This window comes from Cariama cristata, unplaced genomic scaffold, assembly GCF_000690535.1.
Source record: "Cariama cristata isolate BGI_N322 unplaced genomic scaffold, ASM69053v1 scaffold6484, whole genome shotgun sequence".
Classification (NCBI taxonomy): Eukaryota; Metazoa; Chordata; class Aves; order Cariamiformes; family Cariamidae; genus Cariama; species Cariama cristata.
Genome location: NW_009611131.1, coordinates 9,344 through 31,183, shown reverse-complemented (window position 1 = coordinate 31,183; position 21,840 = coordinate 9,344). Strand labels below are relative to the sequence as shown.

The window sequence follows — 21,840 nt, the reverse complement described above, 5'->3', positions numbered from 1 at the left end:
GTCTAGAGGGATTCATGGCAGAGGTAGAAGGCAATGCAAAGATAAGGAGGTTTCCACTGAACTTGCCACTCTATCATGTAACTCTAAGACACCTAGCTACTAATTCTGGACACATGAAGTTTAAAGGAATAAGGGTAAGTCCGCACCCTCCCACCAAGTCACTACTAAGGCAAAATCATCGCAAGCAGTCTCGGTTACGAGAGGGCTGGTCTTCACGGTGATGAGCTATCGAGTCGTGCCCGCTTGTCTTGGACTTGGGGCTGAACCCACAGAACAGAAGTGAACGGGTAACGGCTTGGGGTACGCACACAACTACTTTCAACAACTTCCAGGAATGCATTTTTTCGTCTACTTCACAAAAAGGGTAACACAGAAAACTAGCTGACTTTCCAGAGCTGGCCAATCTGATATTGGCTTGACCAACGCACCTAGTATCCACAAACGCTGAAGACTTGTGCTGCTGTATACGGTATGCATCACCGGGATGTACAGAGCCACATATCTCCCATTCCTTATGCTTTTCTGGTGTGTTTATCAGCCAACTCATTGGTACTTTAACACAGTTTAAATGGCAAAGTTAGGGATTTTTATACCCGACTCTAAATCTCTGAAGAAAAACTCACTGATTTTAAAAATTCAGCAAATTCCGAATCAACTTTAGGTGACAATTAACATTTTAACTGTTGCTTTTAGCAATTCTCAAGTTCTCCCCTCATAAATTGAGTTCTGATGTCAGAGCTGTGAGGTGACCAGACATAAAAATGTCTAGTGATGCTTCTGGATCAGTTTGTTTGCTGCACTATTTAAGGTTTTTGCCTGTTTCACCAAATCCTTTTCACTGTATAAGTAAGTCAGAATGAGGAGGATGAGAAAATGGAAAAATAAGAACAGCAAGAGAAAAAGAGCAAATCAATTAGCTGAGAAGATATCATAAAACATTTTGAAATACAAACTTTCTACAAGCAAAATGACCTTTTTTTAATAAAGAACGATTCACAGTATAAACCCTAAAATGAGAGCGGTAATTTAGCGCAACGCCCTGCTCATTAAGTCAGTCCCAGACAATCCAGGTTGCCGAGAGCCATGCTTTCCCCCGATTTTCTCGGAGCTAGCAAGTCAGTCAAGGCAATTCCCAGAGACTGAAGTTCTGAACCTTTGGCCAAATCACCGCAAGGCCTGGCTTCGAGAACAAGTCAAAAAGGCAAAAAGGAGCGCTGCTTCTTCTCAAATCAATCCGACTTCGGTGCTGAGGCCCTCCCAGTTTCATGAGGGTCAGTAACACAAGAGCAGCACCGTCATTAGGACAGAACTTGTCCCAGTCCAAATGGCTACTATACCTATGGGCTACCTTTATCAGCTTCTAGCGACAGCCAGGTTGCCCTCTCACATCTTTCTCCATTTATTTTCAAGTGAGGATTTTTTTCAAGCTCTTCTAAATTCACATTTCTGATTTTTATCAGTGCTATCAGAGACAGCGATTGACTTGTAAAGACTGGCTAACATACGAAAGTGCAGCCGATGTAGATAAACAAAGCTGCCATGTTAACTACTGGGTTTGTAGTGTATTCTTTTCTAATGGAAACCCCTACTGAGCATGCAAAACACTTCTCCTAACAGCATCTCAAAAATTATAGCTCTCCTCACGTAGCTCTGTTTAGCAGTGGCTACGCAGAGCGCTCGGACTCTCGTCTGGTCCGTTCAGGGTCAGTGGGACACTACCACCAGAATACACACATGATTTTATAACCGTAAAAGTTTCATTTTTTACCTTTGTTCAAGCTGTTTGATGGTGGCAGCCATCTGATTTGTTTTTTCTTCCAAACGGCTGTTTAATTCACTCTTCTGTTTCACTCCCATGTCTGAACTCTGGAAAAAATAGCAAGGTGGGCTTTTTGTAAGCAGCAGTAAAACCAAAATAAGCCATGGTAAATCGTGTTGCACATGAAACAAAAGGGGCAGAAGCCAGAGAGGCAGGGAAAGGTGCTCACAAAGCAAATGCCAGGTCAATATTGCAAGGACAAACATCTGGCCGTACAGGTGCAGGCTACATCTGGACCCCACAAAAGGGCAATACCATAACCAATGAAGCTTCCTGTAGAATACCTATTAATGCAGCACCTGCTAATATCATTCAACTGTTCTGCAGAACGATTGGCTCAAGGAGAGCAGAAGCAACTCTTCCCTGGTCTAAAGTTTATTTTAGGATTTCTTTCTGAGCATTTGGTGTTGCTCTTTGTCTTAAGAGTCTGCTTTTGTCATCACACAGTAATGTACGTAATTACACCATATACCCTCACACACTAGATTGTACTGAACAGAAGCTGCTGTGGCTCAGTTTTTATACCATACACACACAGAAGATGCTTTCCCCAGTCACACACACACATTTCGGCATCTTTCTTCCGAAGAAGCTGCACCTTCCTTTAACCTCCATCACATTCACTTGTTCAAGTACTACAGCTTTCTTGTAGCAAGACCAAGGTATGCTATGCAGCCTGTAACGCCTCCACACCTAGCACCTGTTAAATAGATAGGGGGAAAAAAGAAGAGCAGCTATCACTTTTCTCTGGATTCACTGCATTTGATTTAATTATCTCCCTACCTGCAGCTTGAAAGACAGCTCATGCTTTAGGGCCCTGAGATCATCCAGTTGCTGTCTGAGTGCCACCAGCGCATCTTGCTTCTCGCAAACATCCTTCTCCAGCATCTTCATGGCTAGCTCCATCTCCTGTCGCATCCCGATCTGCACCTCCAGCTCCTTCTCCACATCCTGGAAGACAGGGATCAGTCAGCATCGCCAGCCAGCTCTCCTCACCGTCTGTGAGATAACCCCCCTCAACTGGTGCTCCTGCCAACGCAGACGCTACCTCCGAGCGTGCTGCATTGCCACCGCGTCACAGTTACAAATCTGACCCGTCAAAGACAATTAAGGACAACAAATCCACGTTTTCAGCCCAATGTTAAAGCAACGTAAACAGCATTACTAGCAAAGAGTCAGAAAGTATTATATAGGCCCATCTTTCTGATGGAGGGGACTAGTGAAAAGCTGGTAGACTTATTTCCTAAAAACGTTCTGCTCAGGCATTTTTCTCCCCACCAGCTGAACACACTGTATTGAGTAACAGTTCAGATAGTGGCACTATCCTCATCTGGCAAGGGGGATATGTCAGACCTAGAAATACAACTGCACTGCTCCTTTTGAGAAACAGACCTCAAACTGATCAACAGAGCCACAAAACTAACGTTGCTCTGACAAGACTCTCTTGGATCAGGCTGAAGCAGGCAGGCAAGAACGAAAAAAATCCCCTGCCCCAACATTTTCAAAAGCGATGGTCTGGCATGGACTTACGATGTGAAAAAGCCATTTGTAGTGAGCTCCAAGCTCACGGAGTCCTTACCAGCCGCAGCTGAGTCTCCTCCTTTAACTGTTTCCGTGCCTCAGTCAGTGCATGTCCATCAGCAGTTCTGTCTTTGGTGACCTAAGTTAATGAAGGCACTCGATTAATTTGTCATTAACTACCACTAACCCAAATAACTAATTATTTGCTTTTCCTATCACATCAAAAATGAATTCTGCAGCTACCAAAACTCAGAGCCCCCTTCAGTTCGCGCCGTACGCAGCTGCCATGGGAAATGACTCTGTTTCCCTGTTCCCCTGTTCCCCAAGCGCTCCGTGCACTTCCATGGGTGTGAATTAAGTGGACAGGCTGTCCGTTTTCAGAACTTCCACAACACACCAAGAAAACCTCAGAAAAAGATCTTACAGGTTTCAAAACTAAAACCAGATTCTGCCATAGTTACTGGTACTTTCAATAAATCAACAAAAAAATATTATAGATCCTGCCCCCTTGATTTCCCAAAAGGGTAGCACTTCAGGCCAAAAAAAGCAGAACTCCTACGTCCAAATTTTTCCGCCACCCCCTCAGTAAATCATCCTTCCTCCTGTCCCACCCGACACCTCCACCCAGCAAGCCGTGAGGGTGCTGCGCTGCCTCTCGGCCCTGCGCGGGCTCACAGGTTCATCGGCCACGGCCAGGCAGGATTTACCGTGGCCAGGGCCCATCTGTTACCCTCTGCCCAGGACCCACCTGGAGCCGCTCTTCTCAACTGCAGTTTTTGTGTGAGATACATAAGGAAATAAAGTCTCTTCCAAACACTGAGGTCTCGGTTGAATTTGGGCTGAGACTGCCCAAAAGGTTCAGTAATCATTTCACACACACACACACCCCCCCACACCAACCTTACGACTGGACTCTAAGATATAAGAGCTTTCCTCTTTAACCCGTTCCATCTCTTCTTGCAGTGTAATAATCCTGTTGTTTGCAACCGCAAGCTGTGAACAAAACAGAACATCAGTAACATATCAAAAACATACTTGACCATTTTTTCCCCCTCTCTAGAATACATGTTCCCTACTTTTTTTTTTCTTTTCCCCACACTCAAGTGAGGAAAAAAAATATATTTGGAGTGGCAAAAGACAACTCGGCCTCCACCATGGAGAAAAACTATCAGGAAAAGCATCAATTCGTGCCAGTGTGATGGAATTCCAGTATCGGCTAAACCAGAGACTTCCCAACCAATTTTGGTTCCTATCTTTCAGTAAAGTTATAGACTTCTTCAGGTCTCCACCTGCTAGACTCGGTGTAACGTGTGGTTAGTGCAACTCAACAGAAATTCTCACTCCATTCCCCTTCCCTTGCCAAAGGGAACAAAAAGGAAAAGCGTGAGCACACGGCAGCTAACTTTTGTTGACTTCTAGCAACTGAAACGTATTACCAGAGAAGAAATAATTGCGTGGGTTTGCTAAAGCTTCAGCAGTCTGGGTACACTGCTAGGTAGAGCATCTGAGATGTAAGATGCTCAAGCATTTGGGCAGGAGGAGCAGGATGAGAACCTCATCAGAGGAGGAAGATTTGGGTGGAAACGGAGGATCCGTAGCCCACACCACCCTTGGGTGACAGGACACCTGCCTCAGAGGAGCTCCCAATCAAGACATCACCGCAGACTAACAGGTTACTTTTGAGTGTGTGGTCAAAGGCCAAAATAACTTCAGAAAACTCCTTCTGGCTTTGTACATCATAACTTACGTAAGCCTTGCACAGGAGAAAAGCTCAGTGACATTCCAGGAGATCAGCAATGTTATTAAGTGACAAACCCAAATAGAAATTACCCTGATAAAAGTGCAAGCCTTTGGTACAGCTCAAGGCAAATACACAAATTGATGTGACATGTGACGCAGTTCATTAACTACACCCTGCAAATAGCCCTGGTTGGCACAGCGTGTTCCAATCTCGCTTAAATTCTTACTCTGAACAGTATGCTGGTTGCGCTAAGATACAAGCAAGGAAATTATTTAAAAAAAAAAAAGAAAAAAATAAAAAAATACTTCAGTCAACATTGCAATTAATCGCATGGGTACCATGCCTAATGGGCACAGCACTCCTCCTCTGCAGGTAATAAATCAAAAGCCACTTACTATAGCAGCACTGAGAAAGGCAGCCTCTACTGCAGACCACCTTTTCAAAATTAAAAAATATTTTAATTGTAAAAAACATTTCTTACTCCTTAATTGCAAGAGTGGATACACCAATTTCCATCGCCAAAGCTTCTCATCGTTTGGAATACACCCACTGGAGTAAACGTCCAATAACCAAACACACAGACCTCTTTTAATGAGGGCGAACAAGGAAAAAAGAATTTCTATTTCATATTTGTACTACAAGAGCACCCAATCTTGTACTACAAGACATCCCAATCAAAATCCTTCCGCTGAGCTAAGTGACATGTGGACAGAGATACTGTAAAACCGTTAGGACGAGACCTCCTATCACCCATTTGTCAGGGAACTGACCCCAAAAGATTTTATTACATTTATGCCATTACTAATGAACTGCAAGACCAATTTTAAAACACAGGTTACACCTATGACTCACATACCAACCATTTTTCATGCTCAGACTGAACAATGCTTCATCTAAAATGATAATTTCTCCTTTATTTCTTGCAAATTGTGACAGGCTAGAGAAAAAGTTATTGAAACATTTCAGCTACAATCTTTATACTGTAGTAAACTTCTGCACTGGTCAAAATAAACAGACATTTAAAAATTTCTTTGTCATGTCTGGACATCTCATAACCTACATCAGCTGCACGGCATTTGAAACCATTCCCACTGTACAATTTATTCGAAGACATTTTCCAAAACTCAGAAAGCACTCGAAGACTTCAGAGGGAGAAGGCGTATTCAGCAGCTTTTGGTTTTTTAACATAACCATTTGGTTGTTTTTCCACCTCATGCTTAGTTAGTGGCAACGGCCAGGGTAATTCCTCGGCAGGTCAGTTATTCCAGTTCCATCGTTAAACACTCATCATCACGTACACCAGAAATCCGAAAATAACTCCTCCCCTACCTTTTTAACTCCCTATGCCAAAAGGCCAAAACATCAGATGAGTTTCTATTACACTTACCTCCTCGGTCAGTTTAGTGTTGGATTTTTCTAAGGCATCCACCTTGGCCTGTAGGTTGTTTACCGTAGCACTGTTGAAGAGAAAAAGACCCTACAGTAATTCCTTCTTTTTTAAAATCCTGGGTTTTATTTTGTTATACTATATAATAAAGAATAAATGAATCATGTCTTACCTTAAATGTCTATTCAGTTCTTCTACATAGTTCTTCTGGTCCAAAATAGCAGTTATCTGACCATCTCTGGCAAAAAGAAATGTCATTCAGCTCAACCATGTGGATTCAAAGAACTAAGGGACACCTGTAAAGGTCTAAGAGGAATCGTGGCCACACAGCCCGCATACCCAGCGCCGCACCAATACACTTCTCAGAAGCTGCGACTGCCCCATTCCCCTGGATGACATTCAGGCATTTTGTGACACACAAAACCAGAACGATTAAGGCAGACAACATTTCAAAGAGTACAGCAGTATTTCAAATTTAAAAAAAAACCAACTGGTTTTGCACTATATTTATATTGGACATCTCACCAAAATCCACCCAAGGAAAACTGCCAACAAATGCATGTTTTGCATGCACTTCCAGCAGGAAATCTTAACTAAAGGAAAGAATGTTCTAAAAATGAAGCTATAGATAAAATAAATGCAATCAGAACACCTGATCTCGAGGGATAGTTATTAAAAATATACCTGAATTCAAACTAGCAGGACTTTCTCAGGAGGAAGAAGTACTCTTGAAGAACCTCAAAAAACCACACCACCTGATCCGTATGTTAGTGTGCCCACACTGTATTTTTCAGCCACTTGCTCTGAACGTTGCACGGCTCCGTTTGTGTATGCTGGCACAAGTACTTTAGGCTATTATTACAGTTATGATTTTTTCCAATTGGAGATTATTTTTTTTTTCTGAGGATGTGATGGTGCCAAAAATCAAAGACTATGCTGCTAGCCGTACAACTGGTGAAGGCTACTAAGTTGCTTACCAAAAAGGCATTAAAGAATGGCAGACCTAATTCAGCAGAGGGTCTATTTTAAAAATAGACCTTTTTAAGTATTTTAAAAGATTTTTACCTTCAATTGCCAGTTTAGGAAGAACACACAGAATTTCCAGGAGACTTTCCTTTTCCCCTGCCCCCTCCCAGTGTTTCCAGTATCGTATTTATATATTATGGTTTATCATGGAAGAGCAATTCAGTCTAAGTAGCTTTTTAATTGAAAATGTAATGGCTTGCAAGGCAACCCAGAATACTGGAATACAAGTTACCAAGAGATAAGAAGCAGGACAATTGTGCATGTACCTACCCTTCACTGCCCTTTGTGCTGTTCCCATCTTTCAAATACATTGAGAAATCAATAACTCCAACCTAGAAAAGAAAAATTTACGTTTTCCATTAAACACTTTTTCTAAGACTAACCACCAGCCGCAGTTGTGAAAGTTTAGAGTCATTCAGTTAGAACATCAGGACATGTTCTATTATACCAAGGATTCATTATACCGGTAATCTATCCAAAATTAATTGAAAACACGGCACATTTCAAGCAAAAATATACTAGGATAAGTAGCAAGCTGGCAAGGAAGTCTGATGACAGTGCTGCCAGCTAACTGAACACCACAGTCGTAGTAACAAGCTTCTATCAGTCTTCTATTACACATAGTATCAAACTTCTATCTTGGTTGATCAAAGTCCTCTACAATGGAAAATTCTTCCAAGTTAAATGAGCAGAAAAACCCATTAACTGAATACCCAGTACCTGTGAGTCCAGGTCTTCTCCTTTCATGCAGAAGTTTGCATCGATGACATTCAAACCTACTAGGAGGCCAGCAATGATCGCACCTTCTTCTTCCATCATCAGAGCATTAGGCTCATAAAATTCACTGCAGGATGCACAGCAAGAGAAGACAAATGTTGCATCTTTAAAAGTCAACTAAAACAATGGCGACTAGCATGGGACCCCTGGTATTTCACACGACAATGTAACGCAAGCTCAGCCTTAACAAAAACCCAGGCAGAGGCACACAGTCCCTGCAGAAATGTACTCCTGCGTGCTATCGATGTAGCAGCTCTGACTGAACAAACCTTCGTGTCACAGTCAGTCGTTAGGTGAGGCAAAGACCCAGTAAGTAGGAGACCTGGTCCCTCACTGCTGAAAGGCGATGGAAAGTAAGTACGATTGTTGAACAACGGTACAGCACACTGAAGGTTTAAGACTGGGGCTTAGTATCAGAGCTTTTTAAGTAGCATACTTCCACTACCCTATTACATCCTGCTAGTAACACAAGCCACCACCGCATTTTCCAGTAGACAACACCAAAGTTCTCCTTTCTAACCCCAAGTCAGCTATGGATTTACATAGACAGCCAACAAAAACCTACTTGTTTGAGTAAAGAAACATCAACATTTTTATTAAATCCTATTGCTTTACACAGACATAGTAGTTCAAATCCATGGACTTTCAATTAAAGTACAAAATTATTGCTGTTTTACGAGCGGGAAGCAGAGATAGAGAGAAGCAAAATGACTTGTTCCAAGTCACATGGTAATGAAGTGACACGGTCAGAAATAAATCCAGGGCCAAGATTTTGCAGACAGAGAATGCTGCATCCCCTCTGTACAAATATTTCACCCAAATCATCTCTTAGGAAGCAAAATCTGTGTTTATTCTAACGGATATTTGAGACAAAGCAGAGAAATAAAGGCTTCTGAATTAAGAAAGAATACTAAGCATTTTTAATCCCTCAGAGAAAGCTCTGCTTCTCAAAAAAGTACACACATATTTTACCATTTGAGTGTAAAAGATCGTAAAGATCTAACCAGAGGGCAGAAGCGAACCTAACCTAATCCGAGAGCGAGCTCCGCGCTCACCTGAGAAGATCCTTTCTGTTAATCAAGGCTTTCATGTATTCTGAGAGTTTCTTCTGCATTAGAGCCAGGCGAAGCCAAGCTCTTCCTCTGCCCACAGGAGTCCTGCAAAGGCCAGAGAGAGAACGGTTACAGACATACCACAATGCGCACTCACAAACTGCTCCACTAATCCCATTCTGTCTACAGTTTCCACATCTCAAAGACAGAGCTGGCACTGATGAAAACAGGGAAATACAAGGTACTTAAGTGCAAAGAGTTGCAGACAAGTTTATCTAAGCAATCACTGCTTCTCTCATAACTAAATACGTATTACTCGTTATACTAAAAATATCTCCCTGACTTTAGCCCTGCTGGATGCTACTGCATAGGCAGAGATCAGCTGCTTCAACACATCACCTTCTAATTCAAAATCAGTTTTGCATAAGGCAAGTCAGAATAACACGTGCAGGCTTCAGTTCAGCACAGATGCCCAAGCACCACTCCTTCAGGTAGGTGTTGCGTTGGGTGAGAGCCCACACAGACAACCGAAAAGACCAAGGCAGTACTGCGCTCTTCAACCGTTCTGCTCATTACCACGTTCTCAGGATGCGATGGGTTACAGCCACAGACCGTCCCCCGCTGTTGCTCCTGGCAATCTGCAGCACGCAGCTTTATAAATACGGTAACTGATAACGCTGCATCACAGCTCTGGCTCGTCTACCCTGGCATGCTGGCCAGGAGCCAGGACTAGATGCTCCAAAGGAAGGTGTAAATCCCCCGCCTTGAGCACTATTCTGCTTAGAAGGAAACGTCTTTTCCATCTCCAGCAGTCTTACAGCAAACGGCATGTGGGGCACTTCATTGTCTAACTTTCGCTGCTATATGCAGCAACCGCCCGTGAAAGTCATCTTCATTACTCCCCATTCTTGACCTCACTAACACACGACATGACATTTCCCAAGGGTTAGTATGAATGCAACGTTTAGAAACTTATTCTAAAACTGTTCTTTATTTCATTTTATTGAATGTTTCCATCTTCTTTTACACCAGGAAAAGGTAACAGGAGCTCTGGCACAGCACTGCTGGCACTCCACGCTGGCCCTGTAAGCTGTTCCAGGAGGAGTCCTGCACACAGCTCCAGTAAACGCACTTGTCCATATGTACATCGCTAAATGCTAACATGAAAGAAACTGTTATTGAATCTATTCATCTCTTCTTTCAGCAAAGAAGATTTAATCCTTAGTCCTGCTGCTCATACAAAAGCTTCCTTACATCTTTTTTCTATTCCCCAGGCTGAAAGGCTCTTACAGTTTCTTTTTAGCATGGAATAAGCAAACTTGAATGTGATGTCTGAAATGACTACGAAATTTTTTTAAAGCAACATATGTTTAAAGTGGGTTTTTTCCTTCCCCCTTTAACATAAGCTAGTATCTTCTCCAACTTGGTGACCGAGCTTCCCTTTTACACCAACTTTACAAGTTTACCTGAATTTATTTAAAAGAAAAAATACCTCTATCAGCCTCAAAACTATTTAACCTGTAATCACCTGCCTTCCAATCCCCTTCCTCTTCAGTCTGACGTCAGAAATAGAATCAGTAAAGGCCATTCCCATTCCTGAGACACATTGTCACTCGTTTAGTGCTAGCAATAAATGCACTATTGTCCATAAGACCCCATGTGCTTAACACAGGAAGAATATATCCTAACCTCTCCTTCTGCAGATCCTTCAGTAAGGAAAGGAGAGTAATGACCCATTTTTATCAGCAGAAGATAGCAGATGTGTTCCTGAAGGTTATGTTTGCCCTTCCTTCTCTACTTCAGGATCCTTCTTACAATAAAAAACATACTATGTACTTGTGCAGTAAAAGACTGTACTTACTTCAGCCCTGGGAGATCCTTAACACTTGCTGTAATCTCTGCAGCCTCCGGAACAAGTTTTTCTACCAGTTCTAGAGGTCCCCAAAATGATTTATTTTGCCCAAGAAAAGTCTTTTTGGCTAGAAAAGAGAAGGATATAAAATGAGCCCGTTAGGCCTGTGCTGACTAAACACATTCTCAAACATGGTCAGAAGTGAATGAACAGTAGACAAAAACTGCCAGAAAGGTTCTTCTGGGACTGCTGCTGGGCAAGTACAAAACACAACCTTTTATGCCTGAGTGTGGCAATTACTGGTATCGTTCAAATAAGGCAACAGGAGCTCGAGACAGATGCCAGAACATGTTCCATACGTCCCCAATATGCCAAAACAACAACATCCAGTGATAACCAGCAACTTTGATTCACTGCTAGAGGTCAAAATTTCTACTAGGATGCTGTCACTGTCCCTCGGTTACACTTGATGTGTGCACGGCGACCTTCTCCCACTGCCCGTCACATTACAAGGAAAAGGACCACACCGCTTTGAACCCGCTCCTCCTGCACAGCTGCTAGGGGCTTCTCTGCGCATCCCTTCTTCCTTCAGAAAAGCTTTGTACTGACCACTAGGTACTAAAGCTGGAAATTCATTTTCTTTTTCCATAGTTCTTATTGCTACTTCACAGCAGCAGCGAGAAGACCAAGAACTCAAACCTCTGACCAGCAGTAGGGGCACTGGCAAATGGACCGACAAAGCAGCTGAAGAACAGGAACTCTTCTCCCTTGCACGACGTTACCCTGACCAGCACAGGAATCGCTTCTTCCACACGTAATGCTGAACACGACTGCTACAGAAGCACCGCAGGACGTACGTACGGGTGCTGGGAGGGCATTTAATATCCTCTGCTTTTCATCTCAAGCTACTATCGCTTAAGGGCAGCACATCAAGAAAAGTAGTCTGGTTCTCGGCAATGTTAGTTGTGACTCCGTATTACGTAGTTAAATATATGCTCTGCTTGCTCTTTTAGAACGGGGCTTGCAAGACATTAGCTGCACAAAGCCAAAATCCTCCGTTTTGACAGAACTATTGAGAAAGGACCTCCGTGCTGCAGTTCCTCTTCCAGCACGAGGACCTTTGCGTCCCTAAAGCATGAGGAAGTGCAGAAAAAGAAGGGAGTCATGAGTTTGCTGAGGAGCTAATTTTATCGTGGATCACTTAGTTATCCTCAAGTCATCTGAAAAGCTGTTTTAAAAATGGCAAGCACCTGCAACAACTGTGAACTTTTCAACTGCAGCGTTGGACCTTCGGCAGATTTCCCCCCCCCCTTCCTGTGGCCTGTGAACTGTGATCACCGCAGTGACCCTGCCCAGCCTCTCTTTAGTCTACTGGAGATTACAAAAACAGGTTTTTTTAAAATGAGATTGCCTTTTCTCACTCCTACGCTATGGCAAACAGCCCGGGAGGACTCCTCTCGAGCAAGGTTACCTTTCAAGCCGTGCTTAAGGCAATGTTCCATCACAACGAAGAACTGCTGAAGAGGTGCATAGTCGGAGTCCAGCGTCCTGCCCAGATTAAGCGCTGATTCGATCAACCCCTTGATACTCAGTTTTGCCATGTTCATCAGGTTCATGCGTTCATTAGCCATGAGATAATTAGGATCTATTAAAAAAAGGAAGAAAAAAGCTGTTGAGTAACAAAAGCTATTTTTAATACAATAAGATATCCCATCTCTCTCTCTTTTTGTTCCTCAGCTTTGAAGGCATTTTTAGGGGCAGTGACAGTTTCACGTGAGGCACTCTTATCAGGCCTTTTCTTGAGAAAAATCAATATTAACTAGCGATTCATGGCCAAAGACACAATGACATCGGAATTGGCGATATATCACATTAAGAGTACCTCAATACTTCAAATAACTACAAAAGCTTTAAATTTTCAAGAAAGAAGAGTTTAAAGACAGCTGTTAATATTGTGCTTTACACCTTGACAACGCATTACTGAATGTTACGGCCGTCCCTTGTTCCAACTCAAATCCCCAGCTACGTCCAGCAACTACAAACTGGTAGGAATTCTCCACTTGTGATTTATTCTTCCATCTAAAGGTAACCACAAACCTGCTCACACTTAATCCAGCAATGTGTCTCTCTATCCAGTCTGGCATCTTTCCTTCTCATGGGTTTTTTTTTTCTAAACTTGGATGTGACATGGAGCCAACCCTCACCTCTCCCTCTTTGTTTTATCACCACCACTGATGGAAGAAGAAGCTGATCCTCATGGTTCCTCCGACGGCTCGCTCCGAGTCCCAACACCCACAGATCTTCCAAGACTACATCCTTCCTCTACCATATTATCAATACTCAGATCTTTATACTTGCTAACGCTTCTGGTTGCAAGAAAACACAGGCAGACACCCATTTTCCAGCCCCCACCCCGCCTGCAGGTCTCCTGCCCCCAGACCTGCATAAGGTGCCAATGCCGAGCCCGATCCTTGCACGCAGAGCCTCTCTTCCCAAACACCGACCGCATCTCCCACACCTCGAGAAGCAAACCCGTTTACAACAGTACTGTCCCATAACGAGAGCAAAATTGTCCTACGTCCACAACAAATAAAGCGAGCTTGAGCTTTAGCCCTGGCGACACGTGGTAATAGAGGGAAATTCTGGCTACTAAAATGATGCTGTTTGTATCCGTTCCACCTGCAATCTCACACCCAATTTTTGAGCTGAATTTCTTCAGCACAAGCAGTTTCATCCCTCTAAGACACATTTATTCGAGGGCTGTTGTAAACAGCCATGGACCCTTGAACCAAACTGCCACCTTCACGAGTGAATTTACTACACCTAGCAGCAGAAACACGTCCAGAGGACATCTAAGACTACATGGTACACATTTTATCTGCTATACTGACAAAGCATGCTTGCATTTAGCAAACCAGTAAAGCAAATGAATATCAGAGACTGAAAACCTTCAATGAGAACAAAAGGAGATATATTTCTATGTAAAATGCAGGGGAGCACATAGCTAAGTTTGATGAAAGAAGCCATAAAGGCATCTCGAAACCTAAGCAGTGGAAGAATGGCTGTTCCTGCCGGCTCGGTGGGGTACCAGCCACGCTCACCACCCTCGGGGGGGTCTCAAGCTCTTTTGGACTCTTTGGGGTCCCTACTTCCCTCTCTCATGGTGAAGGAGGAGGGGAAGGTGCAACTCTCATCCTCAGCGGATCCAGTCCCAAAGTGAAGTCTTGCAGAAGTTTGGGGCTGTATTCAGCAGGTTTGCAACTGAGTAATCACCAAACCCCTGCTAGGCAGGTGGACTTGAGCTGCCTGGGTTGTTAACATACCTCATCCGCTTGTCAATACAACTGTGAAGAACGATTTCTTGCAATTTAAAATATAACAGCTTAGCTGAAAGAGGCCAAGGGATATATTCTTCTGAGACTACTACAGTCTCCTATAGGACTTGTCCCGATGATGCAAGTTCTCATCCTGCTTCATCATGATGCTGATACTGACAAGTCCGGTTGCTCGAATACAAACTCCTCGTCATCTCCAATGTACTGCCACTGCAATGCGGCATCTTGTCAGCACCCACCAGTCAAAAACAGAGCAAGGAGTAACACTTTATAGCACCTTAGATTCAGGAAAAATCACATCGTTCCCACTTCTAACCTTTGATATCTCCTGCAGGTGGAAAAGCACTGTAGGCCCAGCAGTCTGCAGCTGACAGGAGTAATACTTGGTCCCAGTAACCTATGGCTGAACCCAAAATGGGCAAGAGGAGGAGCGACTGCTACTGTGAGACTGAGCCTCCTTATGCCAGACAGAAGGAGATGCTGGAAGGCACCTCAGGGCTGGGAGACGAAAAGTAACTACTGAAAGACACAAACATCCTCAAAGAACCTGAGAAATTATGAAAGGGAATCCAAAGAGAGCATTCGTGAAACCTGGAAACAAGGGCAGATTTGCTGAATGTGCCTCTGACACGTGCCGGGGTCAGGTTCCCAGGGCTCCCAGGTTGGTGAGCTTCCGTTTAGTTTTTTGCTTACTTTTGGGTGGCCTGTCTGCCAGAGGACAGGCTGGTTTTATCGGGGATGCTGCCGACGACTCAAAGAAATACTCAGACCTAGCACCGTGACAATGGCGCTAACGACACTTGAGTACGCATCGTTAAAGCTGAGGGCTGTGAAAAAAATCCAGCATAGGGAGAGTGATGGGTGAGGGCAGCTGCCATCATTCAAAGCTGACACCACGGCTGCAGCGGTTTAGTCTCTCCAAAAGCAGGTCAGGACAAGGCCTCTCGCATCCCCTTTCTTCTCCAGGATGAAGCAGTACCAGAAGTCTCTCGATTTCACCGGAATCACGAGCGGCTGGAGGAGGGAAGGCGTCTGACGGAGACAGGGAGCGTACAGACGGCATCAGGCAATGCCGGCTGGAGTTGCCGTCGATGGACAGCCATGATGGGTCTAGCTGCGCTCCTGGCCACATCTGCTGCCATGGACAAAGGCCTCCGTGTTCAGAGAAGTGGCAAACAAGTCCCGTTGTTCCTGGGTCTCCACCCAGTCTTCTCCTGCTGAGGGACAAAGCGATCAAAGCCCCCCAAGAGTTGTTTTACCAACGGCACGCTCCTCAGGCACTGGTTATCTTGGCTCACATCTTATAAAAAGGCTGAGATTAGGCATTCACCACTTATTTTCATAGCTTAGAAAACTTCAAAAGTACTCATTCAGGAATGCAATTCTCATAGCAGTACTGGAATGTTCAAAGATTTAATTTACTGGGTGATTTTTATTCCTGGTGATTTACTGGTGATTTTTTATTTTAAACTCATAGATTTGGCATCTACGTTGAGCAGATTACCTGTTTTATGGTTTGCAATCCATTTTATGATTTGCAATGTGGCTAACAGGCACCATTACTAGGAATGCAGACTCAGGGAAAAAAAGTCAGACATGATATTACACATGATAGGAAAAACTAATTTTTGTACATGCAACTAAAAAAAGAAACTTCTGTACATTTTCTTCTGTGTACTTCTGCATAAAACTAATGAACACAACCTCCGACAGCATCCATCGCCGTCGCCCTTCAAGAGTATGTGACCATCACTACAGCATTCGCTTCTACCGCAGACAACTACTGCCACAAAACTGTGCCTTGCTTTGGTGCCATGATTCAAACTCCGCTCAGAACAAGTTTATCTGGTAAAAAAACCATCTGCCCACTCCCTCAATACTTCTGGTAGCACAACTCTATCTACAGTATATCTGCGCCGCTGACCGAGACACATAAACCAGCAGAAATCTCTAGTACATTTGAATTATCCGAGGCAATTTTTATATGTACCCTCACAAGAATACGGTGCTGTGGTAAAAGAAACAGCGGGTTTTTTTTTAAATTTACATACATTTTGAGGCCTGGGTTGCACATGACTATTTGCCTGGAAACTCCTTTGCGCAGGCATGCCGTACAGACTGATCTCAGGAGGGGGGTCAGACCCTTTTGAAAAGCTGAGCGTTTGCTCCCGGCACACATCTAAAAGGTTTAAGACTTGACTCAAACCTTGTTCATAATCTTCCCTATCAGAGGAACAGCAAAGTACAGGAAGATGCAGAGAAAAGCTAACGCAAAATTAAAGAAACGGTACAAGACAACTACATGCGCAATGTTATTTTGGCCACGGTTATTAGCTAATTTGGATCATGGCAGAGTCCAAGGACACTGCCCAGAGTTAGGGTCCTACTCCATTAGATCCTCACAAGGCGCATGGTTTTCCACGAGTCCGAGGTCTGCGACGGCTGTGTGTCACCCGGGGTCAATGGTACCCTAATTAAAAACCCCCACAAACAAACAAGAGTAATAGAGGGGCGTATGAAACATGTTCAAGACAACTAGATTCTTTCAACAGTGTCAGCTAATGAACATCTGAGCTGATGAAAGCACTTAGGAAAAAAGAAAAAGCAGGGCTATGCTTTCATTTAAGACTAAAATGTGCAGTCACAGTCTAAAGAACTGAAAAATGTTTTCATCACATGAACTAATCACAGGTTTCTGCTGCATTGGTCTGCTGTGAACGACGGTGCTCTGCATATGCAGCTTCTCTAAGATTCTCATCTTGCAAACCAATTAACTGTTATATAGTATGAAATTGGGTAAAATCCCAAAGATTTATTCAAAAAATTAAACCCTAAGTCATTCATACCGTTGTTATGTGCACCGCAACATATACACCTTTCAAAAAGCAGGGCGAGCAAGCCAAGGTGCCTTTTCCACAACACGACTTTCAGTCAACCCAGACTCTTTCTGCTCCGACCCTGATGTGCAACTCAGATCCTCAGTTTGAGCCAGGATCTTCTCCAACTTTCTCTGTCTGCCTCTAACTGCAAAAACTCTACCTCTGTTTTACTATACGTGCCATGCTATAAACCTTAAAAAGTAAAATCTTGGGCCTTAAACTTTGCCTTTCAATGTGGTTTGGATTTCAGCTGAATTCTTACATTGCACTTAGTAGAAGTGATCCTAAATCGACACCTTCCTATTTAAATACTGGAGCTGCTGTAGAACAGACGTGTTTTCTAACCAGCATCCTTTCGCATGGGGTGTAAGTGACTGAGCCGGACTTGCATCCCGCTAGAAGGACAGGGTGAAATAATCAGCTCATCTGACTATTTCCTTAAAACACCGAACTCCCAAGCCTCTAAACAGGTAAAACTGTGCCACCATCATTCATACGCTAACAGCATGAAAAGCAAAGGGTTCCTGAGATGCTTCCATGAAGACATTTTGAAAAGCATCCAAGAATCGCAGGAATCCCGTAATCTGGTTGAAAGGTAGAAGATGTACCAAGGAACCTGAAAGTCAAAGAGAAAGTCAATGCAATGCTGGATCTCAAAGGGTTAAGCTGAGACTGTGGTCTAAGTACTTCACCTGGTGACATGACATTTTATCACTCCTCATACTGAACTACCCTAAAAAGAATTTAGACGAAACTAAAATAAAGCTAGAACTTTGATCAACTGCAGGGAGTCAAGAAAGACTGCAGATGCGAACAAACCTGCTCAAAGTAACGCCACGCAATCGGTATTCCAGCAAGGTTCTCCATGGCCTGAATCCATCTCAAATCAAGAATACAAACTTAAAGCAATCTGAAATTTCAAAAGGCTGCTTCTGTGTATGGAAGAGAAACGGCAGCCTGCGAACAGTTCGTACCGTACTCGGACTAACTGAGCTATGTTAACGGTGAAACCCCTGCTCGCACAACAAACCAGCCAGCTATCCACAGGGCGGTAAGCTTCAGTTACGCAAATTCACATTAGGACAGACATTAGTTCCACCTGCTCGGACTATGAAATCATGAACACATGTATAATCTCAAGTAACTGTGGAAAGCAAATCCCCTAAGAAAAATTAAAGACTTTCATCATTTAAACTGGAGTTCAACATCATTATGTATTTTTAAGCATCTTCTACTTCCTGCCATTCCCTTACATTCAAAGGCCCCACCTGCCCCCCAGCAACGCAAGCCCTGTCCCGAGGACGAGGCGATGCACGTTGTGCGTCTCATGCAAACGCTCTCTTAAAGGTGAGCAGTGGTGAGAATAAAAGTGACACGACTATTCACAAGTGAAATGCAGAAGCATGTCTGTTCCTACAGAAATGTGTTTTATTCTACTAATTTTTTGCTTCTATATTCAAAATTCAACCTGTCTACTCTGAGGGACTGCAGATAAACTGGAAAGCAGCTGGACTAAAGCCACCTTACAAAAATGGAACTGGGTTTCCTAAGAGAAGAAACATGTTCACAGAGAGTTCAAAAGGTTGCTTCATTTGTCCTTGCTATTATGTCCTTAATGTTGACCGTTGCGGGGGAGAGCAGACTCCACGTCAAGCTTCCATCAGCCCCGATCGACCACCGAGGACAGTTTCCCACCAGGCACGAAAGAGTTTCAAAAAAACAGAACAGGGTGGTGGTCATGGGAAACAAAGATACAAGAGCAAACGGGCAAGACACACATTTCAAAGGTATCCCACCCCGACAAAATAAATGCAAAAAATCCGGACAATGTTTTATTGGGAAAAAAAGTTACGGAAGGCACCATCCATGGAAGACGGCCAGCAAGAGATCGGTGTAGTTAATGCGTTAAAACTAGTTTTTGTGCATAACACACCCTCTTTAAAAACATTTATACCATCCGAGTTTCCAAATGTAAATAAAAAGAAAGTTTGCTATGTCATGGTTGATTTTCCTTTTTTTCTTCCACCAGAAACATGCTTAAAACTATTTGCACTGGAAGGTTTTGCCTAAGTGAGTCCCAAACCTCGCTGCATTACTTGGCCATCCTTACCCATCAGTTATTATCCTAGTAATAATCACAACGACATATTTTAAGACAGACGTAACCTTCACGGCGTTGCTCATACTTTACCCTCTCTTTATATCCCTGGGTCCATAATGTAAACCCACTTCACTTAATTTCACCATTTTGCTTTACCAAGTTTCACATTTAAATTGCTTATCCGTGCCATAAAGAAACAAATGCAGCTTTTGATTAACATCCTAACAGTGAGAATTAGACCAAAACTGAATAAAACACTGGTAAGAAAACAGCCACCCTGGGATGTGCAATCCGCAATACCTTCAAAAACACTCAATGCCCACATTGGCAAAAAGAGCTGAAATGCTTGGGATTACCAGGAGGAGAAGAACAGGACTCATGCTCCTAAGTCTTCTAGATAGCAAGAAGCCCAGCTTTAGCTTCCAATTTGAGATTGCCATTTTGAAAGAATTTGGCCTGTACAGCTAAACATCCCTAACCATCCTTCTAGCTATATTCCTCTAATGATGGGCACTTAAACTTCTCGGCCATAAGCAGAGAATTCCCTTCTCGCTCCCTTGGTGCCAACAGGTACGTTAGCCTTTCATGCTGCAAACACGTGCCTCCCAAGCACCAACAGTTGTATTTAGTCATCAAACTACAAATTTACTTGAGTGCATGCTGAACTGGGCGTTCAACTATTTCACTCTTGCATCATTTTTAAGAATCACTATTAAAAAAAAATTTTCTCATTTAGTACTTCACAAATCAAAATGTGCAGTACAAGTTTTAGAGTCACTTTTGCCAAGTCTTGAGTTGGTAAATAGAAATACTTCAGAAAACTTGAAGCTTTGGGTGATTTCTGAAACATTTCTTTAAATTTAGCTTCCACATATAGCTGCAACCTTTTAAGCTGTGTTTGTATCAGGCCCAGGAAAATAACTGCCTCGGAAGGCATTTAATGTAAGTAAACTAGCCCCTTGTTGATTCACTTTTTCTACCTCCGCTTGAAGTCAAAATACCCCAAAATTTCCGAAACCATTTTTAAGCAACATTGTATGCACATCTTTTCAAAAAAATGAGATCAGTCACAATTTAGACACCAAAACCGATCACACGGAACCCACGAAGGGGCTGATAAAATTTAGAAGAAAAGCCTTCACAACATCCATTTTACATGTAAATTAATACAATTGCAAGAGCAACAGATACACTCGAGCGATCAAAGGCATTTTCTTTAACAGGCTAAGAGCAGAAACCAAACCTCGGCCGAGGGCAACTAGTAGAGCAGGTTCTGGTTGCCACCCAGACAAGGACCTTCAGAACGCCCCGGCTGTGGGCACTGGCAAGGAAAACTGTATTTTGCTCTCGGGCTCAAAATAATAAAGCACAAGCCAAGCATTAGTGGAAATAATAGCTGAAAGATGTTGGCGTGGCACGCACCTTCAGTATCATCACGCAATTGCTCCACCACATCTGTCAAATCCTCCCAAGAGTCTTTGCAAACAGCAAAAAGAAAGGAAAAGAAAGAAAATGTCATGCAAGCCATCATCTAAAGGAAAGATTCAAAATCAAGGTATAAGAAAAGGGTAACTGAAAGGGAGATTTGCATAATACAAGACTTAATTCATAACGGCAAGAGATTTGCAAGTCAAAAGGGTTTATTAGTCTGCACAAAACAATATGGCAAAGCGGTTTTTTTCCTTGAGAATCAAATTAAGGTGGGCTTCAGGAAAGCTTTAGCAGCTTTGTTTCCTTCTGCATTAGGACAAGCAACGTTTTGGTAAAGCACATCCTAAAAAGAAAAGCGAGAAAAGCATTCTTTTGTTTATAAGATCAAAGCACTCAACTTTCGATATTTACGCAACACCAGCACTTGCTTCCATTTCCCCCTACCTGGCCCCAAAAGAGCCCCCACCAGGGAAACGCAGCCACGCCTGAGAAGCGAGCACGTGTCAGGAAAAGGACATACTGAGGACGTCTTCAATAAGGTTAAACACAGCTTTAACTCCGTTACGACCGTGGCTCCAAATGAAAAATCTTGCAGAGGTGATCCGACCGAGGCTGGGTGGGGGTCACAGGTTTCATGCCGTCATTCTGACGATGATTCACGAGGGTCTCGATGAGGAAGCCACCCCCCTCTCCTTGGTGGGCGCCTGCAGACGGCCGACGGGCACGGCGAGGGGGAGGCAGGGGTGCCGGCCGAGGAGCCGGCAGGACAAGGAAAAATTCGTTTCAGCACGCCCACCGATTCCCTGGTTTCAAACCCAGAAAACAAAGCCAGACAAAGCCCCGGAGGGTCTGAACCCCACGGGATTTTCCGCTCCTACTTACGTGCCTGCTCTCCTCGGCGCTAATTTGCAATCGGTTG

The 21,840-nt window shown here is 43.4% G+C and overlaps 1 protein-coding gene across 2 annotated transcripts; it reads right to left on the bottom strand.

The window, feature by feature from the left end:
- Positions 1 to 220: 220 nt before the first annotated feature.
- Positions 221 to 20,964, bottom strand: RUFY3 (RUN and FYVE domain containing 3). 2 transcript variants are annotated; one of them, XM_009698121.1, is made up of 13 exons: positions 20,913 to 20,964; positions 12,647 to 12,820; positions 11,185 to 11,302; positions 9,327 to 9,428; positions 8,215 to 8,338; positions 7,765 to 7,826; positions 6,641 to 6,706; positions 6,469 to 6,538; positions 4,235 to 4,333; positions 3,399 to 3,479; positions 2,603 to 2,770; positions 1,769 to 1,866; positions 221 to 838 (listed from the first exon to the last, which is right to left on the bottom strand). In XM_009698121.1, exons 2-13 carry the CDS (start codon positions 12,804 to 12,806, stop codon positions 766 to 768), a joined length of 1,221 nt encoding a protein of 406 aa, XP_009696423.1. In that variant the 5' UTR covers positions 12,807 to 12,820; positions 20,913 to 20,964; the 3' UTR covers positions 221 to 765. The 2 variants fall into 2 exon arrangements, with proteins under 2 accessions (XP_009696423.1, XP_009696424.1); XM_009698122.1 differs by lacking the exon at positions 20,913 to 20,964 and having other exon boundaries at positions 4,241 to 4,333; positions 12,647 to 12,814.
- Between the last annotated feature and the right edge of the window lie 876 nt (positions 20,965 to 21,840).

Excerpts from the sequence above, each read along its gene's own strand:
- RUFY3 (XM_009698121.1), bottom strand. The coding sequence starts at position 12,806 with ATGGCTAATGAACGCATGAACCTGATGAACATGGCAAAACTGAGTATC. Across the intron at positions 4,334-6,468 it reads ACACTAAACTGACCGAGGAG|CTTGCGGTTGCAAACAACAG; the intron begins GTAAGTGTAATA and ends TTTTGTTCACAG. Across the intron at positions 3,480-4,234 it reads AGTCCAGTCGTAAGGTTGGT|GTCACCAAAGACAGAACTGC; the intron begins GTGGGGGGGTGT and ends TCATTAACTTAG.